Raw genomic sequence first — 24,741 nt, forward strand, 5'->3', positions numbered from 1 at the left:
GCCATATGTCAGGCAGACATTTGGCGTAGGAGTGTCAAACCCCGCCAAACTTTTTACCGACATGGCATGAAATATCATACCGATGAAAAATCCTTTTTTGGCAGCTCCAACAAATCCGGTTTTGACAATTCGATTGGGACACTGAATTTAAAACTTATGTTTTTAATGTATTATTTTTATTAGAAAGACTAAAGAACAAAAAAACCCGGAACATAAAACTTTTGAAACAAATTTATGAATAAACGAAGCTAGCAAGATTCATTTGAAAAGCTTCAATTCTGTCCTATTACTTTGCTAGCTTATAAATCCCTCGCTTGAGCAGTATCAAGCTCTGTTGCCCTTAGGGCAGGAAGCCCTAGATTGACTAATTTGAATGATCAGAGACTGTCATTACATCGTCAAGCGAACCATTTAGCCCCGTCTAGTTTTAAGAGTCTGTTTACGTAATGGACATAAAACGTGGTTGCTCAACTCATGCATAGTACTCAGATTGGTGAAACCTATCAAACATATGCAGGTTGAATTGCTCCTAGAACTCTTTTTTAGATTAGTTTCGCTCAATCTTAAAAGAGTTAATTAAAGAATTAATTCCGTAATCCAAAAATCACGCTGGTGACGGTGATTTATACTCTGGATCAAGATTTCATCCCAGATCTCAACCTAGTGACGATCCAAATTGTCGCAGACGGGTCTAATCCAAGCGCACGTAACGCCACACTGTCTAATTCCACCCAAATCCGTCGAAAACGCGCCCAACGAAACAACCGCAAACCTGCTTGGCCAGAAGAGAAATTATTTAGTCTCGGCAAATACAGCTCTGTTTACCCGGGTGGTGCACCAACCCGTCGTCCCGTGACCGGGCCAGATTAGCGGCGGCGTGAGAAGACCAACCACATCATCCAACCACCACGAATTCCAACGAAGAACTTCGCCCCGCGTAGACAAACAACGCAATGCAACGCGTCTGACAGTGACAGTTTTAATTGCCCGGTCGTCGGAATCCGCAGAATTTCCTATCCTTGGCGCGGGACCGACCAACCCAACATAAATCCCATGCTTCCTTAAATCTACGCGACAACGAGAAATAGTTGAGACGAATTAAAGCCATTAATTTATTACCGAGAATTTGTACGCGGACGCCCTTTTTGTGGAAAGTTGGAGCCGCGGGTAATCCGAGTTGGGACGGACGGGGCTTCTTCAGACCATTTAGTTCTTGTTTTGAGGGGGTCCCCGCACTTAATAAGCCTGCGACGAACCAGTCAGCGCTAGCGGCAATTATGAAAATGCAAAATTTCTCACGTTCTGGACAGGCAGAAACAGGGCTAAGAAGTTATGAGAAGAGCAATCTTCGCAAGAGTTGGCTGGCAGTGGGCCAAAAAAGGATGCTCTGCACGTGAGAATGTTTTGGAGCAGTTTGCGTTGGACTACTTAGTTTGGGCAGGGTAACTTGGGCTTTGTTTGTCCTGGGGAGTTCAACCCGAGTTCTCCGTGGATTCATGATACAACATTGCAGTAATTGCTCCGAGCAGATCCTCATGCAACTTTTTACGGAAAGAGGAGCTACTCATCCCAAGTATACTACCGATGAAGTTGTTCCCCGCTGAGAGAAAGCTGAGTCCATGAGAATTTAAAACCCAAAATTGCTTCCTTTCGTTGTTCTCACTTGAAGGTATACGGCCAATCTATACCGACCAGGTCTCAATATAATGAGGCTGCTGCGGAAGTTACCGTCTGGTTGAATGTTTCCCGTTCATGAAGTCTGAGCCTCGTTGAAGCACGATGCCAACTTCTCGTGGTATTTAAACCGCTGCGCGAAGCAGACTTGCTGGAAAGTATGAAACATTCCATTCTTCAAGTGAAAAACAACAAAAAATGAGCATCTCACAGTCACAGTTTTCTAAACAAACATGCAAGCCATAAATTAAAACAAATAGCTGCTGCCATCACCAGCAATCATAACTGCAGACGGCTTTCATCGTACGTCATGTGCATTCCGTATGGAACCATGGAGTCCATGGTGTATTCGAATGGACGACGCTGGGGCGTTGGCGAGCTCTATACAGCCTAATTATGTCAAACTTATCACTTGTAAGTCATCAATCTACTCGTTTCGTCTGTTATGAGTGGTGGAGCTCCTCTCAACACGTGATAGCAGCGCGAACAAAGTGTTCTTTAATCGCAGCTTCTAATAAATCGTATTGAGGTGGTTCTTGGGACATCCCCACTGTGGATATCTGCGGCCGAGAAGTGGTAGCCCGATCGTAAAGCTGTCAGCATGGTCGAGAAACCTCAGCTCACACACATGCAGCCATGATATACGAGGGATCGTTTAAGATAATTCCTACCAATCTCCCCACTTTTTATGATCCAGCACTAGAACACGACTCATTCAGATTCTCCGTGGAGTTTGGCTTTGATTCAATTTGGTACGGCTTCCACGGGTGTCTTCCTGTGTTGTTGTTTTTTTACGTTTTAATATAGTTTTTTGTTTCATTCATTCAACCCGGGGATAATTAAATTGTTTGCTTTCCCTCCTTCGCTCCATTCTCCATATTTCACTCCGCTGTGATCTCGTTGGCTTATCGCGCGCCGGCTCTCATACGCTAGAACGTGATGCAAGAAGATTGTTTTCTCGGTTCTCCTAATTGAAAACGGAAATGTTTAATTTAAATTGCTGCGGGATTGCTCTCGCTCTGTTTGATTCTAGGCCCTGCAATCCTGTGGCTGTGGTTACAGGGTCACTGATTGAGGGTTTTCGTTTTAATTGATCGGTGCTTTTGTTGAGGTGAGATAGTATGATATGAGTTGTTATGAAATTAAAATGGCTTAAATTATTAAATTGTTTTTAAACTATGCGATTAATTCTAAACTAATTCAATGATAGAAATAGTTGAAATCTATAATGTTGAAAAAGGTTTAGAATTACTATTCGAATTTTTGGTATAGATAAACAAAAATGGCAACACTGAATCATATTTGAAGATCCATTCGAGAGTTATAAAGTGGAACCATTTTTGGAAGGTATAAAGCTTATCGGAAAGTACACTTGTGAAATAACCGAACCATTTTACGGATATTCCGGGTTGATGGCAGGGTGGCTAAATGGCACCAGAACGTACCGAGGATGTTAAATTTGAATTCCTGAGCCAAAATCAGTGTTGTTTGACATGTCGGAAAGTGTTCTTGTGAAATTACCGAAATTGGTCCATCGGAACCATGTTACGGATATTCCGGGTTGGTGGCAGGGTGGACAAATGGCACCAGATGGTAATGAGGATGTCAAATTTGAGTTCCTGAGCAAAAAGCAGTGTTGGTTGACATATCGGTAATTACATTTGTGAAATTACCGAAATTGGTCCATCCACAAATACCTACCCTAGGTTCCGGAATAACTCCGTGGCCAAGTGACCTATTCCGGATTTCTTTGTAGATTCTGAAAATAGAGATTCCGGTTCTTTTGAGGGGTGAACGAACTTATTTGGTCCATAGAGGCCAAAGATACAACATTTTTAAGTTTTTTTTCGGTATCTCGCATCAGACGTTCGGACTGTATGCGTTAAGATGTCAATGGTTTTTTAGAAGAATCTTTCCGATCAGTCAAAACAATAACTATCTGGCAACCCTGTCATAACATATCGTGTCTAATATCAAGAATGTTTGAGGGCCGGATTTTGGTATTGCAAATAACTTCCTGAGTCATTATTCGGTACATTCTTGGAAAAAAGTAATCTGGCAACACTGTTAGAATATTTTAAAACATAAATGGAAATCACTTAACTTTTTGTAGCCAGATGTTGTAAATGTTAATAGAATTGGTAACTTTTTTGAAAACCGTTAGTTATTTATATTTGGAGAATCTTTCCAATAAGTATGAAAAGTTGATCATTTGACAACACTGTTCTAAGATGCAGTGTTGGAAAAGTAAGTGATTTTTTTACCAATTGGTCATCAAACTACAACTCCTTAGTTCGGATTATCTGAAGTGGTTTTTTTTGCGAGGATTTCGAATAACACAACTCGTTAATTTTCAAGTTGATGTCAATAACCGCTTAACTTTTGTCAAGGTATGATAGATTTGAGCTCCGTGAACACGCTACCAATAAATAAAATAGTAAATTTTGGTATAAATTCTATGGAATGCTGGTCTTAAGCAACCATGCGCAAACTCTTGCGAAACTTAAGCGTTTACTGACATTAACTTCAAAAATGCTGAGGTGTGTAATCGAGTCCAGACTGCAAAGCTTCTTAAATTTTATATATTCCGACTTAAACTAGGACTCAAAACCCTCAACAACCTTCCTATATCCAAAATTTGACCACTTCCTGCTTCCTTTGTCTTTAACACTTTGATCACGAACCTTAAGCGTCCTTCGTCCAAGGAGGTAAAATATTTTGAAATTTAATCCTTCTACAGGAAGCAAAAAACAGGCAAAAAATTGAGGTCGTCACAGGTGAGATCTCCCCATCTGAAAGTCATCGCAAAAAAAAAACCTCAAACTTCAAAGTTTCCCCAGCCGCAACTATAATCCTGTGTGCAATATTCCTCCGATTTCACGTGGGCGCACGCGAAGTTAACCGACCCTCCAAAGCTCGAAACAGGTTGGATGAATCATAGCACTGATTTTGCGCGAAATTCGCGCGCGCGATGGAATGTCGTGTTCGACGAACCAGCACAAGAAACACCCAAAAAATCGTCGTCATTGTTTTGGTCTTCGAGGAAGACCGAAACGCGCGCGCGAAACGACTCCTCTTCTGGGTCAATAGCCTGACGACGTCAGGACAGGTTGGCGGGTGTAGAACGGCGGGGGATCCGCTGTGTTCTCCGTCTGCGACGGTTGTTGTTCAAAAAAATCGTTGATGGACGTGCTGGAGTTATGATTTTTTTTGCTCTGCCCGTTGGAATGGGATATTGTATAAGAATTTGGCAAGAAGGTGTGGCAGGTTTCCCGCTTTGAAACGGGAAGCAGGCTGGAATCCAAGCTGAATCGAGAGGAATTTGTAGATGGGATGACTACCCCTGCTATAATTACCCTCTAATGAGTTGCATAACAAATTGTAGCGCATTAGTTTATAATCTGCTTCATAGTTGCACACAACAAAAACACTCAAGTTCAAATGTTATCGCTGTTCGACGTCCACGACGCGGGCCCACCCAGATGAAGTTGCGTGCAGTTTTATTTCCTTTTCCCAGCAGCAGCAGCAGCTCCGGCAGTTCGCACAGCATCTGGCCGTTTGTGCGGTACCGGCGGATGAAGGAAATCTCGCTTACTTTTTCAAAAGGTCCTATATACATAGGTAACCCATGGCGCATTGGTTGTTTTGAAAAAGTAATCTAGAAATATAAATTTTGTCCGCACCGCCCGTAAAGACCGTCCCGCCGCGGGTACAATAGTTGCCACAGTCGTCGTCGGAACAAGTGCCAATAGGCGCGCGTGTCCGCGAAATTTGCGGAAAGAGGCGTTACTCCGCGGCACACAAGTAATGAGTCGTTTTGGTGGATGATCTTCTTCGCTGAGTACGCTTTGATCTCTGAACGGCAACTCTCCGTGGGTTCCTGCGATTCCGCCGCCAACGTTGATGTTGGGGGGTACGGTACAGTTCTGAGCAGCGTCCGTGAGCTTGTACTTCGTTGGAGTCTCCAACGTCGGAGTCTACAACTCTGTAGTCGAGTGAGTCACTATGGCAGGCGTCAATATCTGACGGTCCAGATCTAATGTTACCACCCCCTCTGCCAGGCATCAATCTCAGCCGTGTAAGCGCCTACCACGTAATAAAACACATCTCAAATCAGATGTCGCGTTTACGACACACTTGCCGTATCGTCGGAGTTGGATGATCCAAAAGAGCATCAGCCAGAAAAACACAAACCTCTGTCGAACATACAATGAAATATATTCTTTTTTTTGTGTGCTCCTACAACTCCCTACTCGTCGTGTCGAATGTTGTATACAATGTCTCAAACAAGGTAGCACAGACACGTGGAACATCGACGTGCTGTCGTCATCATGTTCACCGCGTTGAACCATGAACGCGTTCGGAACGACTGCTGGACAGAAGCAGGAAGCAACATTTGTTTTGTGCAGAGGCTTCAAATCTAAGCAGTGTTCACGGTGCACAACGACCGGGTTAAACGTAAACAAAAGCGTTGATTCTGCTTTTCCTCGCCGTGAATTCGGCACAAACAATTATAGTTTTCCTGCAGACAGGAGGTAGGGGAAATATACCCTTTCTAATCAAACATCTATCTTCGTCATATGGAGAGTTTGATGCTCGATTAAAGCTCCAAAAATAGCAACAGCACCGCCTCGAGTAAGCACGCAAATTTATGCCATTTACTGGCCAAAAAGGTCAAATTTAATGCACTTTTGGTCATAATTTCTATTTTGCGAGACCATTTCTCATCATTTTGGTGGCACACACATCCACACGCAAGATCAGAGGTTAACTGCTTAACGAAAGTCGCCATCAATATCTTTTCACTTGCGCTAACGATTTCAAAGCGCTTAAGATATAAAATTGCTTCCAACTACCGGCAACATGTTCTTTTGACCATTACTTAGTCACTCACTTGAAAAATAATTTCGAAAAATGTAAATAATTAGCAAGCACCATCAAAAACACAAACGCGCTAAGTCTTCTGACATTTGAATTTTGAATACCCATTCCAATCGAAGGCTGAAGAAAACCGAGCGAGGAGCGAAGGCAAATAAAGAACAAAGGGTGGCCACCAACACCACCACCGCGCCTGTTGGAGTGAGCCAGTGATGCTGATCAATTTTCTAAGCTGAAAATAGAGAAATGGGCGTGGGCCTATGCACTCGACTCGACTGATTAGAATGCATTTGGGAAATATTTTTTTTAAATGCTTGTAAAAAAAGCATAACTTTTAATAAAAGTGAAAATAAACAGAAATGTTCACAAAAAGTTGCTCAACTCTTTGGTGTACTTGGTTTTAGTGAATTTCAAGGAACAGTCCAGATTATCCAGCATCATTCAAACACGACCGCTTATTAGGATTAAAATGGGCATATTTCCCCTAAACCCAAACGATAGACCATTGGCGTTAGGTGCGACACAGCGCTAGCGCAGTTGTAACGGAGTCACAAGATTTGGCTTCCCTCTTTTGGGTGTATCACAGGTAGCACCAGACCTGCTCCGGGTACGCTCTATTCCGCACGGTTCGTAGCGCCGTTTAAACCCCTCCGATGAACTTTATGAAAAATTAGCAGACTCAAAATCTCCACTCCCAAGCGTGTTGTTAATTTCTGCTCGATCTACTGCGGCTGGCTATTAAAATAATGACGATGACTGGTTAGATTTTATGCGCGAGAAAATCTACATAGATATGCGCGATCTCCTTACGGCGGCGGCGTGAAACTTCCTCTCGCGAGGTCAGAATCTTGCAACGGTTCAACCGGTGCGGGGGAAAAAAGCTTTTAATGAAAGTCTACACATGAGTAAACTTGGGAGTGGTGTGAGCAAACGAGGAGCCAAGAGGGTTTCGAGTGCAATACAGGATGAAAGTTGAAAGTTTTATTGCCATAAGCCACACATAAGACCGCGGCCGGCTCAATTGGAGGAGTGAACTGCAGAAGAAATGTAGCAACAGCGATGGATAAAAGAGCAACATCCGCCGGGAACGAGCCGAGCCAGAAGAGTTCTTTTTGGATTAATTCGTGGAAAACCGCCGCGGGCTTGTGTGGTTTTGGGGTTCAAAGTGAAAAACAAGTTTCGCTAGAACGGTATTTAAAATGTTTCACTTCCGAATGTACTTTGCTTTTGGATTAGGGTAAAATACAATTAATTGTAACGGTTCAGAACCAAAACCAAACATTTTTTTTAAGATTCCAAGGCAGCGTCCCAAAAAAAAAGGAAAATTTTTGGCTATTTTATTTGTTGTTTGTACCAGCCTTTATTCTAGAGTCAAATTGTTTGAGGGTTGTCCAGAAGAGAAGAGTCAGTGAATTAGTTAATTTTATTACTGCCGTAATTGTCGAAATTAATAAACAATGCAGCATAAACCGAACCGACCGCCAAAACACTGAACAACAACTTCAAAAACGTTATGTGATTTATTCACACATTATGTAATCAGAAATTCCATTAACAACCGCGCCCAAAAAGCAGCGCCTCTAATGCGTCCAATTGTGTGATGCTCGTCGTAATCAGGGCACCCATCTCTTGCCCCAGAATCATAAAATTCTGGCCGATCGTAAAATTCTGTCCTCCCGCTTGGCTTGGGACCTTCTAGGCCGGCCGTGGCCAATCGTTAAACCTAATTAGCACTTTTATAAAAAAAAGAGGTAGACACCCAGCATCATCGCGCGCGACCATTAATAATTCCAGTTCCGCAATAATCCGTCACCGAGGCGCGCTCTTTTTTTGGGACCCCCGAATCCCCTTCTGAATGTGGTCACCATCATTCACTTTTTGACATGATGGGGACTCCGCGCGACGATGGCGGTCAAAAGAAACAGTTTTTTTTTCTTTCTTTTATTGAAAGACTTTCTCAGACGAAATCTGCAGCCTAACAAAAGTGGTGAAGAAGCTTTGGGTGGAGGATCCGAACTTAAAACGGTGACGGTAGCGTACTGTATTATTTTCCACTTAACCCTTGGAGATTTTTTTTTTGTAATTCAGTTAAATCTTAATTAAACTTTATCATATTTTTTTTTTACATTCTGAGTTGATACAATTTTAAATTTTTAATGACTTAACGATACATATTTTTTTAAACTTCGAATTTATAATTGAATAATTTGACTTTCAAATTCCAAGATGGTAAAATATGATCAAAATTGGTTAACTCAGTTTAGCCGATAAAAAGTTATAAAATGTATAAACTTAGAAGGTGTAAAATTGTATTGTAAAATACTCATTTCAGAATGAAAAAGTGGTTTACACCGACAAAGTAATAAAATTACACATTTTTAGAGATAATTTGAATCATTATTTCTAACATAAAGAAGTTTTTTGTGGTATTTTTCAACTTTTTTTTGAAAACAATACTAAGCAATTTAAATGATTTACAAAGATCTGTTATCAAATTCTAAGCAGATTACTTTTGATTTTTTTTTTCAATTTCAAAGGTTAAAGATCTGATGATTTGTAAAGATCTGCTCGAAAATTCGAAGCAAATTAAAAATTTTGTTTTTGAAATTTCTTGGATCTGAACAAATCCGTATATTTTAGCATATGGATTTTTTTTTATGAAATATTCAAATTGATTTTTGACTTGGAACTCGTTTCAAATTACATTTGAATAAAAATAAAATAAATTTAAATAATTATTTTAGTAATTGTAAATAAATTAGGCCGTTGCAAATATTATTCAAAGTTTATGCCCCCTCTCCCCTTCGAAGTTGGCCTGAATAATCAGAAGGCAAAAAAAAATATTTTTTCGAAAAACTTCAAAATTTTAATGAAAATTACAGTTTATCAACTAAAAACCCGGTAAAATGCATTTTCCTACGATTATAATTAATTCAGCATGAGTTCAACTTTTAAAACTTTTTAAATTTTCATGAAATACCAATTGTACAGTCCCACGAAAAGTATTTTTGTACGCCTGTAAAATGCATTTTACAACACTTTTTTCATCCAAATGTAGAAACTTAGGCTTGTAATTTTTATTTTTATATTTTTTTGCCCCCCCCCCCCTCGACTTTGGTCAGAGCCGAGGGACATAAAGTTCAAAAAATAATTGCAACGGCCTTATCAAAACTTTTTTTAGTTCAAACCAAAACATTTTACAAATAAACTTTGTCATTGTAATATTTTAGACAGCCCCCTGGCACCACTGTTAATGCCTAGAACGTTTGACAGTCACCAAAACCTCAAAGAGCCCACGCATTAGTATGTGTGAATGAATTAGTATTGGTGTCTTCTGATTGTTTACATAAAAATAGGGAAATGGCGCGCCTTATCAAAAATAATAATTTTGTGATAAAATTATTACAAAATTTGAGTCAAGTGGTCACGCGGGTGGTCCTGTGTATCTTGGGTATATTTCCGGACGTTTATCGTGTGTGTATGAGGCCGGAAACCAAGGAGCTCTTGAATCGGCCGGCTGGCTGGCTGCAGCCGGAAAACGGAGAAATTTTTTTACCTCTTCCGAAAACCGGTACCGGCCGGGTTCCTGTTTTTTCGGAGCAAGAATCCTAGCGAAAGCTGCTCTGAATTGTGGAGTAAGTAAAGAACCTTCTACAATAGCAATGGAGGATAAACCAAATTAAAGGAAAAATCCGAATCGACCGGGAAAATCAGGGACCGAGGATCGACAATTGTTCACCCACCACTTTGTTTATTTCTCAAAATCTGACAGTAGACACCTTTCTTCTTTGTTTTCTTTGTGTTTGTCATCGAATATTTTGGTTTCATAAACATGGCGGCAGTGATCAGGTAAATTTAGAAATTTACATTTTCAACTTCATTTTAATACGATACAACTATAGTTTTTTTTTTTGTAAACAGCAATTTTGCAAACGAAATAGCACGATTCTAAAAAAAATGTCATCTTGCTTTAAATTGCAGTGGCCGTTCCTTTGCCGAAATACTAAGACCCGTTTATTTTTGTTTGGACATTAGGGAGACTTTCGTAATTTTTGTTGATTTTCGCAAAAAAAACACATTTTTCAAAAAATCATAGCTCCGCACCATTTCAACCGATAGGCTTTTAATGAAAAACAGTTTAATGTTTCTATAATCTAGCCTGACACTTGAAAAGATGTAGTTTAAAATTAATTTAAAAATCCTTTTCTTTAATTTTTTTAATGAATTTACTTTTTTATAATGTAATTTCAATATAAAATAAAAATCAATGGTTTCAGAAGAACAAACATTGGTAAATCAAGGGTTGCCGGATGGTTTCCAGGGGGTCCCAACTTGTGACAACCACGCGGGCGCGAATAGGTCAACGTAATGACCCCAAAAAAAGCGTAGTTTAAGTCGTGTGAAAGGCCGATTAGAATCAAGTGGCCCGAGTAGATTAGTTAATTGTCGTTCCAGTGGGGTGATTATGTTGTTCTGTTGGGAATCGCGGAAATTTTTCGGCGAATTTCTAGCGCGTTTCATTCTTTACAAGTCTTTGTAGAGTTGTGTTCTATCTGTAGATGTTTGTCAACATTTTTTTTGCGGGTAAATTTTTCATTCAACTAATTCGCTTTTTTCTTTTGTTTTATTGCAGGTACGTTGAACACTTAATTCCGCACAGATGGCAGTGAGTATAAACGACAATTTCGACTTTCCAACCTTGGTCGGCACCCAACAAGAAGGGGGGATTTTCACAGTCACCGAACCGTCCAAAATTATGCCCTCACCCTTCCGCGGCCCGGATAGTTTTCCCTTCGAAAACACGCTTTATTTGCATTGTGTGTGCCATGCTGTCGACAGTTTTCGGCCGTCAACCGTGAAGGCCTCATTTGTGTCCACGTTTGCGGAATTGGACGCGGAACCAAGCTTTTGGGCAACTCTGCAACTGTTGCTCACACACTTGTTAATTTGACTGTTGCTTGCAAACGTGTCGTCATCGTTCCTCTAATGAGTTTCGTACCGATGTGGGGGTGGATTTCGACACCCCCAAAATGTAATAATTTAGATCCCCCCGTCCGTTCGAATGGCATAGCTCAATTAGCGCTTGCGGGGATCATCGCCACGCCGTCCAAGACCCCCCCGGAGAACTCGGATGTTCTTATTAAAATTCACCTTCACACGATGACTTCTGCTGCTCGGTTGGACGATCTGGCTGAGAGAACTCAGAATTATGTGTGACTTGCCTCCGGAGAACAATGGTCGATTTGGTTGTCTTTGCACGCTTCAGCGCGGATCTACGGTCATTGGCCTGGTGGACCTTCTCCGGCGGAACATCGTCAGCAAAAACAACTTTGTTGCGCCAGAGCTACTTAAGATCCACCTCATTAGAGACCGATAAACAATCCATGTTATATTTTTATAAGAAGAAAAAAAAAAGATTGAGTAATTAATTCGGGACCGCTCGGCTCTACTTCGTATTAATTCCCCATAGTTAATAGAACATAAAACCTCTTAAAAACAGAGCACCGGAGAATTGCAAGCACACACATACCTGACAGCCGGGCGAGCTTGACGGGACTCGGGAAATATAGGCCACCAATGCCGGCGGCATCACGTCCAAGGATGGATGATTCGATTAAGCTTTTTTTTATTTACTATTTACTGTTGTCTGCGATGTGCAGCCACATCGCGCCATAATGAGCCCGAAAGCCGGGCCAGGAATCCAACAGCTGATGAATGTAGAAAGCTCGACCGAGCGTGAAAAATGGGCTATTTGCTACGATGATGGCCGAACATCAGGCTCGGGCAGTCCGGTCCTGAGTCGGTGGTATGCCTTTTCAAGGCCAATTAAACCGAGTTCTTGCGGATGGCATGTGGCCACAGGAGAGACTATAAAATCGTAATTGATTTCTGGCAAATACGGATAGCAACTTAGTATAGAAGAGATAGTTTATAGTGAATGTTTTGAAGACACCAACATTCGACAGTGGAGAGTAGAACGGTCTCGATTTAGATTGAGAGAATGAGGGTGACACTGAGAGCATTATGCTCACGAAATCAGATACAGAGAAACCTCTTTTACGCGATGCGTTACATTTTTCTAATTTGTCGAATTCTCTGGAACGACACAACATTTTTGTTCAGACCTTTAAAACGCTTTTTGAATCATGCAAAAATAATGTATGGTTTAAGATAAATCGACGAAACAAAAAGCGTAACGCCATCGCGTAAAAAGAGGTTTCTATTTAAACGTACACCAACACAAAATTGTGAAAGATCTTTCACACTTAATATTTCGCAAAATATTAAGACATAATACCTCGGTCTTAAAATAATGACTTATGAGCCTTCTGTCCTTCGATTTCCCTGTCGGCCCCTATCTGTTACATTGATTCCATCGATTTCGAAATGAACAACAATTACCGGACAATATGTAGCCATCACTCTACTGCAAATTCAGAGGTTCATCTCACCCGATATGGCATCAGTGACAAGTTGCTCTTTCAACGACTGCACCAAAATCTGTGTCAAGCTGGCAAGTCATGCCCTCCGGAACCCTCTCCTTTCTTGCCTTTTCGCGTCTTCCGAAGAAGACACCACACCGGTAAATTATTCACGTTGCATCAAGCAAGCCCCTTGAACATACAATTGTTCAACCGGTTCCATTGTCTCCGTTGGCTTCGCGATGCACCTCGTAACATAAATGCACAGTTTTCCAGCGGTTATCAAACGAACGCACCATCGAAGAAAAGCCAAGACAGGAAAAGCTGGCTCTTCCCACCTGCTGCGCAGCAGCAAGAGGCAGGAGGACCGATTGTATTGTTGTTTTGGGAGGAAAATTTCCTCCGCGCAAGCGGGGGTGTTCGATAAGCACTTATTAGAAAATTAGCATACAATAAGACACCACCCCCTCATCGCTGCACTCTCCTCAAACAAGTGTAGCACGCATGAATGCACATAGCAAGAAGAAAAAAAAACGTTGCAAATTTTGTTTTCATTTCAATAAAAGTGAGAAATGGCAAGCAAAACAACGGAAAGGAAAAATTGGCTGCGATACAAACGAAGAGCTATTCGCCAGTCAGTCAGTCAGTCAGTAAGTCAGCAGAGGGAGTCGGTGTCCGTCGGGGCGCCGCAGATGAAATCATGACGGTGGTAACATGTGGTTTCCACAGAATGGGAAATGCTTGGGGAAAAAGTGAAAATTTTGCCGGTCAGTTTTTCACATAATAGCGGAAAGTGTTACTCACTTGTTACTTGGTTTTAATTTTACATAACTTAATTTGTTTGGAATACAGTCCAGACTAGATTATCGGAAGCCACGACTATCCGAAGTTTCGGATATTCGAAGTCAATTATCCGACGGTTTGTATTCTCAAATAATCACGAACAACACATTTTTTCGTATTTTTTCACTTTCTTGTTTTTAACATAAAATCCGATTTTGCAATTCCGTCGTGAAACTAATTACTTTTCCTGTCATTCTTGAACGACGAAATAGCCTACTTTTCTGTACCAAAAATAACAGAATCGAATAGCAACACTTTTCAAAATAAATGTTAAAAGTTCTACTTTTCAGCACTGAAATAGGTGCTGAAAAGTTGAACTTTTTAGCACTTCTTTCGAAAAGTAACACTTTTCAACATTTTTTTGATTTAAACGATTTATTGACAAAATACATGAAAATTCGACTTAAAATTTCACTCAATGGGTGTTTTTCGAAATAGCAAAAAATGTTGTATGGAACTCGTTGCAAAACTTGATTTTTTTCAGCACTCGTCGTATTTATCCAACTCGGTGAACCTCGTTGGCTAAATGTACGACTCGTGCTGAAAAAATCCTCTTTTTGCAACTTGTTGCATAAACTACTATTTTGCGACTCCATTTTAGATAAATTTGAGTGGTTGATTGCCTATTGAGCAATGAAATGATTTTTTTGCAATTCCGTCGTGAAACTACATACGTTTTCTGTCATTCTTGAACACGAAACAGCCTACTTTGCTGTACCAAAAATAACAGAATCAAATGGTAACCCTTTTCAAAACAAATGCTGATTTTTTTTTTTGCTTTTCAGCATTCATTTAAAGGATTCATTAACAGAATGCATGGACATTTATTATATAATCCTGTTCAAAGGGTTGCTGCAAAGGGGTTGGACCTCGTTGCAAAACTTATTTTTTTCATCACTCGACGTATTTACGTAATATACGACTCGTGCTGAAAAAATCCTCTTTTTGCAACTTGTTGCATAAACTACTATTTTCATATCACATCACCACCATTTTGGACGCCATCTTGGATTTTAAATTCTAGAGCATTTTAGCGTAGTTTAGGGGACATAATTAAGCTCTACAAGCAAAACAATGGCAACGAAAAAAAAATTCTCGGAAGTTTCGATAATCTAAAGTTTTTTCCGAGGCCTTCGGATAATCGAGTCTGGACTGTTACAGTACTATTCCTGAATAGGTATTTCTTTCAGATATATACTTTCAATTTGAGAAAAAAAATTTTTCGTGATTTAAGCGCAAAGTCTGTTTAACAACCAGTTAACGAGCTGTTATGTCTCGGTTTGACGTCAAATACATTTAGTATATGGCCTAATGAAAAAGAGTTGTTCCGTATTTATCAAGAATTCACGGAAGAATCGAGTAAAGCTCCTGTTTGTTTATGTCCCCACTTAAAAATAAATCACAGTCAAGCACCTGCGGACTTTCTTCCGTGATGTTCTGCTCTAGTAACGACCCTCTCCAATAATGTACGCAGGAAAATGCGCGACAAACACTCTCATCACTGTTCAAAACGCAACAGTTGAGTGTATGTGACTTCACTTCCGAGTTGACACACTTCTCGACTGCAGCCAACGGTTATGCTTATTAGCCCAAACGCACGCATGGTTCTATGAACGGTACTCGCCCGGTCCGGCCAATCCATAAACCCATAAGCTCACGATGTCGGACCTGTCAGCGCCACAAACATCAACGCATACATCAGATTGATATATTGGTGAACCCACCCGCCTCTCTCTTCATGTAACGCTCAGAGTTGGTTGTTTTGTTGTCCACGTTCTGACCGCGTACTCTGTGTACTGTGGGTTTCTGTGTTAATTAGATCCACAGCAAAAAAATCGCTTTCGGTCCGGAACGGTACCCCACTAAACGTCAATATAATTCACTCCCAGCGTTCCCCCGCAGGCACGTCAGAACAATTAAAATCCTTCACACCCAGTACCACCAGGGTTCAGAGATGGGTGCGTCATGGTTGACCACTATCGGGTTACCGGACAAGTTCCAGCAGCTGATGGTCAACGCATTCTCCGCACATGATGTATGGGTGAACCACCTAGCATAAATATGTCCCTCCAAGTTGGAAGTATTTGAATGGTACCAGGTTATTAGAAGCCTGACTTGGATTCGCTATGGGGTATGAGTCAACCAAGGTAGAGTTCAACCTCGGGAGGGGGTTAGTCCGTTGGAGCCTGCCAATCGAATGATTCATCCTACGTGAATATACCGGATTACTTGTTTGTGTCATAATTGCAACTCCAGTGTTCGATGATCATGCGTTTTAGAAGCCACCTGTGTGTTGTAGGTGTAGCTCAACGCCATGACCCAGTGCGCGCGCCCGGCAATCCGGTTTCACCGGTTCGATCCCAGCAGCGTCGTGATCGTGAATTTAAGAGTTGTGTTGTTTCGCTTCGTCGTGAAGTCAGGAGAGTTTCGTGGCGCCCGAGCCGCAAAACCCAAACACAGCAGTTCGATAAATAGGTTAACGAGAGTACTCCAAAGTGTCTCGGCCTGAGAGAGATCCGACTGTTTATTGCGCTGCGATGTAAATATCATGACATTTGCGAGCTTTGGCGCGACCGAACGGGATCTCTTTGTTTGGCAAACCGCGTTGTTCTACGCCTCAAGAACAACGTTGCGCGATCCGCATCAAGACGGACAACTTCCTGAAGCCGTGTGTGCAGTTCATTGACGTATCGGTCATCACTTGGGACACATCTTGACGCAGCCTCGGCCGTAACAGTTCCAGAACGTTTCGTAGCGGTACTTTCCGGCTCAGGAAATGCGGTTTTTGCTGTTCGTTTTTACGACCTGCGATCGCTATGGCCAGAACAACAACGCCACGCACAAGAACAACATCTTTAAAGGGACGCGCACAGCTCGGGCGCTGAATGACCAAAACAAGTTTCAGCGCGCGCGATCGCTCGCGCACTCCCCTCCAACGCGCTGCGCATTTCACCCGCAAGCGACCACTTTCTAAATTGGAAACGTCATTAAACGGCGTGGCGTGGCTGGAGAAAGAAGCACGAAACAAAACCAGGACAGGTTTTTGGCGGTTATGTTGTTGTTGGTGTTTTTTTTTTCGCTTCCTCGTCCGTGAGTACTTTCCATATTGGTGATCGCGGTGGACCTGCGGCTGCGGCGGCGGTGTGACCAGAAGCGCACGGTGACGTTGATGTGTGTAAAAGGTGCAACTTTGTAGCCTTGGCCGGAGAGAGACTGCTGCCGAGTACGCTTCTTCTTCGATGTGTTTGCTCTTTTGGCAATGATTCGCGATCTTTGGGACATCACCGTGATGGCTGTCAAGTTCAATGGTGAACTCCATTCAGGTGTTTGGGATCGTTGAGAGAGACGAGGAATTTGCCGAACAGTCATATCTTGATCAGTTGTAACCAAATAATTTTCAATTTGTTACCAAAAACGATAGAACAATACTGCTCAAGTGAGTTGCTGTTATTATTTCACAGAACACGGACAAAAGTTAATTCCCAAAATCGTGAATTTTGCTCATGAATTTGAGAACTACGAAGGAATATATTCACGTTTACTCTTGAATAAATACCTTCGTGGTTCTCACATTCATGAACAATATTCACGATTTCGGGAATTGATTTTTGTCTGTGTATATTAGAGGTGGGCAAAACCGCTCTTTTATAGGAGCCGCTCATTTTCGTTCGCTCATTAAAAAGAGCCGCTCTTTTGATCGGCTCTTTCGCTCTTTTTCAAAATTTGGCTGAAAAGGTTTGTTTTATAAATTATTTGGTAAAAAAATTAAAACTAAAAACGAGAAGATGCCCTTGAAAACCAAAGGACTTGGTGGTTTCTATGACAAGATTTCCACTCAAACCTAAACAGTTGAGTAATTGAATGGCATACTGGAAAAATGGTAGTAATTTTAAAATTGCGTTTTTTTTCTGCAAGAGTTAACTAATGCTGTTATTTTATTTGGAGAAAATATTCTGTGAATTCTTTTCTACATTCTAATGAAATCAATAAAGTCTATAAACGCTAAGAGTTTAATCGGTCAAAGGATTTATGTTTTTCCAAAATCTCTAAACTATTCAGAAGATTTTTGATGATATTTTACAAATTATGCAATTCGAAATGCTCAAATTTGTACTCCAGTAATACTTTGATGTACAATCAGTAAAACAATGAAATGCGTTTTTTTTTCATTTTGTTTAGAAAATCATTCACTGTTAGGATTAGTTTTTGAAAGCAATGAAATATTTGAAATTACATTTTCAATTCTCAAAAACAAAATTAATGCTACATTTTTTGGAAATTCAATAAATTATATTTATTTCAAAAACCATGCCATCTTGCAATGGTTCTTTCAAAAGACTTTTTTTTGCCCATCTCTAGTGTATGTCTTGAATTTTATTCAGTATTTTTAATATATTTTTTAAAGATTCTGGATGTCCATATTATGGTAGCCCCTCGAATACACAATCCAAGATATCTTTTAATATCTGTGAGTCCTAATATGCAATACCATATTACATAAAAAATCTGTTGTTGTTCTGGATGTACAAGCAAATACATAATAGAAATCAGTTGTTTCTATAGATCACCAATTATGTGTCCCACGCCATCGGAAACGAACCAGTTAAGTGGATTATCGGATTTGCGAAACCTTTTTTTGGACACGGACGTCCACCAAAGATACATCCAACAACTACAAAATATCAGTGAAAGTGACCACCGCCAGCTTGTTGTGACGCTCGACGTCGCGTGAAATGCGATACCTCCGCGAGCGGGCTCCAAATTTCAACAGAAAAAAAAGCAAAACAACCGAACTGCTTTATGCTCGTTCATTTACGGATTAGCGCGCCGTGGTATGTCCAACGCATGTAGCTACAAATGTAGAGCTGCTGCCTATTGTCCGGTGTCCATAAGGTATCATAGTTCTCGCCCAAGCGAACACGTGTAAGTCCCTAAGCGGACAATGGCACCACCACACGGCGAACGATTAAGGGCATTTGCCTTCGTGACTTAATTACACCCTTAACAAACCTTTGTGCCAGTGTGCTGTTACGCACTGCCGGCCCAAGTCATCGTTGTTGGTGAAATCCAAAATTCTGAGTACGCGCGCGGGCCGATGGACATTCCATTTCACCGGGTGAGATGTTTGGGTGAAATCGTGGTCGTGGAATCGTTGTCGAGTCAAACGACGTACTTCGCGCTAGGCAGCGCATAAAAATGGCTCGATTGCATAGCTGGGACTCCGCGGCCAGCGGAGTTAGTCAGTCCGACTGGAAGAAAGTAAAATACCCACGAGGATAGGTCGTTGGACTAAGCAAATTGGACGCGAAACGGACAGTGAATGTTCGCAGCGGCAAGGTGGCATCGTCGACAGTGACCCAGTTGTGGCGCGCGGGCTATATCGGCCATTGGGATTCGGAGAAATTGAAGGGGAATTCGCGGGTAGTAAACACGATGATGTGCGCCTCAATATTTTGCAGTTGCGTGCGCGCTTTTGATGATTAAACGATGCGCCTATGGCCAGTCGTTATGGTTAATTTAAAAAATGCGATCAAATTAATTTCATTGCCGTCGAGCGATACCGGAGTTGGAGAAAGCTTCCCTTCACTTCTTTGAAGGCAAAACTGTGGCATGATAATTACATTCTCCTCAAGCTTGTAATTGACGAAGATTTCATGAACATTTTAAAATTTCAGAATTTAAGACATTGCTACTAATTTTCAAGACTGTACGTTGTCTTCAACGGCGTTGGTGGATCGTGCCGCTGTGAGGCAACATGCTGCATGTTGCACTATGCTTAATCCCATCTGAGGCGCTCGATGCCTTAACATGGCTTAACCCGCACAGATCCACGGAGATAATGAGATTGCGTAATCCCGATTAAACTAAACACACACACAAACGCTCTTAGTCAGTCAGTCAGTCATGGGTGCACGCGAGCATAACAAAAGCACTGACGCGTAACAAAACTATTTTCACTCACTTGTTGTGCCCCTTCCTGTTGCGCCCCCACCCTGTGAAAACATGGAAGCATAACCCACCGACATGATGCCGCCCAATGAAGCCATCCACCCTGCCCCCGTTCAGTTGCAATGCAAAACGAAAAAGAAAACAATCTCTTCAAACCACACACACAACAGACGGGCTGTTTATCTGTGCGCGATATTTCATTAACCGCGCGATTCATTTATGTGTTTAATGAAAAGTGAAAATGGTGAATTGCCACGGGGTAGAAAATTTTGCGATATTCAGTTATCATTTTTGTATTGTTTTGTGTTAGAATAATAAAATATATTAATTGAAGTGATTGTTTTTTCACCCTGCATAATGTGACTATTTTTTTTTGTTTCTCTTAACTTTTAAAATATTTCTGAAAGAACTTTCCTATTTCACAATATTTTTTTGTATTATTTAACCTTTTTTAGCCATACGAAAATTCTGGAGTTTTTTTTTAAAAGGTCCAATAAACCAAATTTCCAGTTTTTGCTTTTTGGGTGTTTTTGAAACCGCCTTGAGTCAGGGCTATCCTAAAACACCCAAAAAGCAAAAATTGAAAATTTGGTTTATTGGACCTTTTTAAAAAAAAACTCCAAAATTTAACTTTCTTGGGACCTGAGTAACAATTATTAGGGCTAGTGATTTTCTCACGACAAAAAAGAAATTTCGTGGCATGTTAATTACAAAACATTGGAATTTCACAGTACTCCAAACATTGCTAATAAACGCAAAAAAAGTATAGAATATGCATTTCTGTACTGGAAAGTTACTGAAATATAACCCCTTGATTGAAGTGTTCATTAAAAAAAATTGTACTATTTTCATCACCTGAATCTTTCACTGCAATTTTAGAAATTGGTTGTGCCAAAATATCTCCATTACAATAAGAAAAATAAGTGGAATAAATTTGTGATTTTGGAAAGGAAAAATTGAGTATCAAGAAAAAAAAAGCAAAATTCAATTTATAGTAGTTTTTTTTAATTAGTTATTGATACTGTCAGAAAATCATAAACATTGAACAATGCAAAATGCTTTAAAAATCGTTCAACATGTATTGTAATTTATATTAAATTGCTAAAAAACCTTCATTTATAACCAAAATATTTTTCGTCACGTTATAACATTTTATTTGAATATAAAATAGTTTGAACGAGCAATTCCAGCTCAAATCAGGAATTTTTCTGGTACTTTTGTACCCGACCCTCTCCGATTTCAATGAAAGTTTTTAGACATGTTATCCTAGGCCTATATAAGCCATTTTTGTGTATATGGAGCCAATAGTACTCGAAAATAACATTTGAGAAGGGCGTAAGGTATTTAAATATTTTTGTATTTTGCAATTTAAAAATTACTGTGTCTCAAAGCCATTGCGTCGTATCAAAAAGTGGTCCAAGACAAACTTGTAGGAAATTGGATGGGCTTTCTGAAAAAATACACTGAAACAAAAATACACGCCACTTCTATGAGATTTTTTGATTTTTAAGTCTAAAACTTAAATTTAAAGGTGTTGTCACGATTTTTTTTCGTTCAAAATTTTTGAGGAAATAGCCTAAGATGTTACCAAAAGACTGACGAAAAATGCAGGATGGTATGTCTCTCCTAAAAAAATACAAAAATCATTTACTAAAACTGTTTTTTTGAAAAGTGGTCTAAACGTCAAAATTTTAAAAAAACCCATAGTGGGAATCGGTTCCCCAGACAATTTTACATAAAAGTTTCCATATTGACCATTGTCCTATGTCCAATCCTTGGGAAGATACAGCGGTTTTAAAAATAAAAATGATGATAAAATGGGTTTTTTGGTGGTTTTTGGCAATTTCTATATGACAGACTTGGTTTTTCAGTCTCGTAAATATTTTTGCCGGAAAGCTCGTCCAATTTCCCATAAGTTTGCCTTTGACAGCATTTCAATTGGATGTAAGGGCTTACAGTTATAAGCTTAATTACATTGTTAATAACTGAAAAGAGAATATTTTTTTCAGTGTGGTAGAAACCTGGATAATAAATTAGCTTACGTAAATATCAAAACGAGTCAAATCAAAAAGCTGTTAAAGGCAAACTTATGGGAAATTGGACGAGCTTTCCGGTAAAAATATTTACGAGACTGAAAAACTAAGTCTGTCATATAGAAATTGCCAAAAACCACAAAAAAACCCATTTTTTCATCATTTTTATTTTTTAAACCGCTGTATCTTCCCAAGGATTGGACATAGGACAATGGTCAATATGGAGACTTTTATGTAAAATTGTCTGGAGAATCGATTCTCACTGTGGGTTTTTAAAATTTTGACGTTTAGACCACTTTTCAAAAAACAGTTTTAGTAAATGATTTTGTATTTTTTAGGAGAGACATACCATCCTGCATTTTTCGTCAGTCTTTGGTAACATCTTAGGCTATTTCCTCAAAAATTTTGAACGAAAAAAAATCGTGACAACACCTTTAAATTTAAGTTTTAGACTTAAAAATCAAAAAATCTCATAGAAGTGGCGTGTATTTTTGTTTCAGTGTATTTTTTTCGGAAAGCCCATCCAATTTCCTACAAGTTTGTCTTGGACCACTTTTTGATACGACGCAATGGCTTCGAGACACCGTAATTTTTAAATTGCAAAATACAAAAATATTTAAATACCTTACGCCCTTCTCGAATGTTATTTTCGAGTACTATTGGCTCCATATACACAAAAATGGCTTATATAGGCCTAGGATAACATGTCTAAAAACTTTCATTGAAATCGGAGAGGGTCGGGTACAAAAGTACCAGAAAAATTCCTGATTTGAGCTGGAATTGCTCGAACTGTTTCGTAAACAATATCATTAAAAATGAGTTCTGAATTTTTAATGCACTTATTTCATAACAGCTTCCAAATTCCTGTTAAATATCTTGTGGAGTGTTTAAATTGTATTATTAATGTCTAAATACATGTATGCAATAATTTTGGTAGTGTCCTAGACTATGTTTCTACGCATTATTTTTACAATTTAAATGATGATGGTGCCATTCTATAGCAGAAAATGTGAAAAACAAGCAAAATTGAAAAAAGTGACAGTAAAAACGTGAATTAATTAGATAGGCATAATGTAATTATATTAGGTGGTTGAATAGGCCAAATACTACCAAAAACAAACATAAACTAAACAAGATAAATGCAAATTAAAGTACTAAAAATAAAATAAGGAAAATAAAACAAGAGAAGTTAGGTTTTTCGTAGAACAAGAGTTGCTCAAAATCACCTCCCGAACAAGGGAAAAATAAATATTTTCGAAAAAAAATTGGGCTGTAGAGGGTTATGCTTATTTTTTTAAAGGGACTATTTTTGTCAGGATTGACCAAAATAATAAGGCACATGTTATTTTATCTATGCGTTAGGGTGGTCCTAGCCAGTTTATTCTTAAAAGAGAATTTGTCGATGATATAGATTTTTAATCATCTTTTTTTCAACCGATTTTAGCTAAGGCGCAAATCAAAGGTTATTTAAGGAAATATAGTCTGTTTAAGAATTTTAGTTTTTATTTGCCAATATTTATTAATTTTTTGTTTGCAAAAAACTTAAAATCTAAAATATTCAAAAATATTTTACACGCTCCAACGTAATTCTCTAAACGAGTTTTATAAATGTATATTTTTTATATTCATACAGAAAAACTGACAGTAACTTTTTGATTTTATTAAGTGATTCAGTTAGACTGGATTTTATTAAATTAATTTTCATTTTTAGTTCTCTGGAGGCAAGTGAAAGACATTTTTGGAAATATATTTTGTGGAACTAAAATCCTGGCTAAAACTTCAAAATGTCGTATGAAACATAAATATGCGCCGTGTTGACCACAAAAACGACGAAAATATTGTTATCAGATTTCCTGATAATTGCACATAACATTCTTAAAAATGGGAGAAGTTCATTAACAGGATTCTGAGATGTTTTTTTTTTGTAAAAAAGCGCGTAAGCAAAACAATTTTTTTTCAGTAAATTGGGCAGATATTATAAATTAAAATGCTTTGCAAATAGTTAAAAATTATTCCATTTTTAGTTTTTGGCAATAAATAGAATAAGTTGAAAAAATACTGAGAAAAGTTAGACAAATCATTTTAATAACGATTTGTACTAGTCAAAATTTCAAACGGTAGAAATCGGCTATTCCAATTCAATCATTGTTCAGCAAGTCAAATTGCATGAAAATAACTTCCTCAGTTTGGCCTTCACGGGTGCCACACACCTGATCTCGTCCCAACAACGCGCGCTCAGCTGTTAAAGCAATCAAAAATGCAGCGTAAAATTTCCTATTTTTTTTCCTATTCCCCCCAAAGCACACACACACTGCTGCATTGTTTTCCTTTGGCGTTTACAAGCCGGCAAATCTTCAAGCCCAATTTCATCCGCGGCTGACTACTTACAAACGACCTCGCGGCTCTCCGACTTGGAGCTATTTCAGGTTAATTTTCATTTTACCTATTTTTTTTTCCTGATGGGTGATGGTGCTGCTGTGGTTGAGATTTAACGTTCCGAAAAATTATTTCCATGATTTTTGTTTACCAACTCGAGCTTGGTGTGTTTGTTCAGGGTAGTTTTGCTCACTGATGAGCAGATAAACTTTGAACGGGGTTTCGAAATCAAAACATTTCGAGCAAAGTACTTGGCATCTTTTGAGCTTTCAAGCTCGTCAAAACAACAAAGTAGCATGTGCTCGCAAAGTGCAAGCATCCAACGCTGGTAATTGAAAATGAAACAATTAAACTGTTTCACACCATGAGCGCTGCTCTATCAATACGGAATCCGGAGATCGGGCAGATCTGAACAGAGCCCAAAATTGGCCCAAAGTGCTACAAGGGAAACGAGAATGGTGAAAAATTATTATACGCTAAACTGCTTCCCAAAATTGGACGAATCGACTGCAATCTGTAACATTTATCAATATTTCAAAATAGAGAGCATTTTTTGAAAAATGAGT

At 39.4% G+C, this 24,741-nt stretch overlaps 1 protein-coding gene across 8 annotated transcripts in view; it reads left to right on the forward strand.

The window, feature by feature from the left end:
- The window catches only part of LOC6034881 (signal-induced proliferation-associated 1-like protein 2), an 89,757-nt gene that overhangs the window by 27,822 nt on the left and 37,194 nt on the right, over positions 1-24,741 (forward strand). Inside the window, exon 1 of one of the 8 annotated variants that reach the window (XM_038251699.1) lies at positions 11,186-11,218. The exons of the other annotated variants lie outside the window; for them this stretch is intronic. Within the exon in view, the coding sequence (XP_038107627.1) occupies positions 11,213-11,218 (6 nt within the window). The 5' untranslated portion in view covers positions 11,186-11,212. Of the gene's footprint in view, positions 1-11,185; positions 11,219-24,741 lie in introns of those variants that run through there. 8 annotated transcript variants of the gene reach the window in all.

The sequence above is a fragment of the Culex quinquefasciatus genome, chromosome 2 (genome assembly GCF_015732765.1).
Source record: "Culex quinquefasciatus strain JHB chromosome 2, VPISU_Cqui_1.0_pri_paternal, whole genome shotgun sequence".
Taxonomy (NCBI): Eukaryota; Metazoa; Arthropoda; class Insecta; order Diptera; family Culicidae; genus Culex; species Culex quinquefasciatus.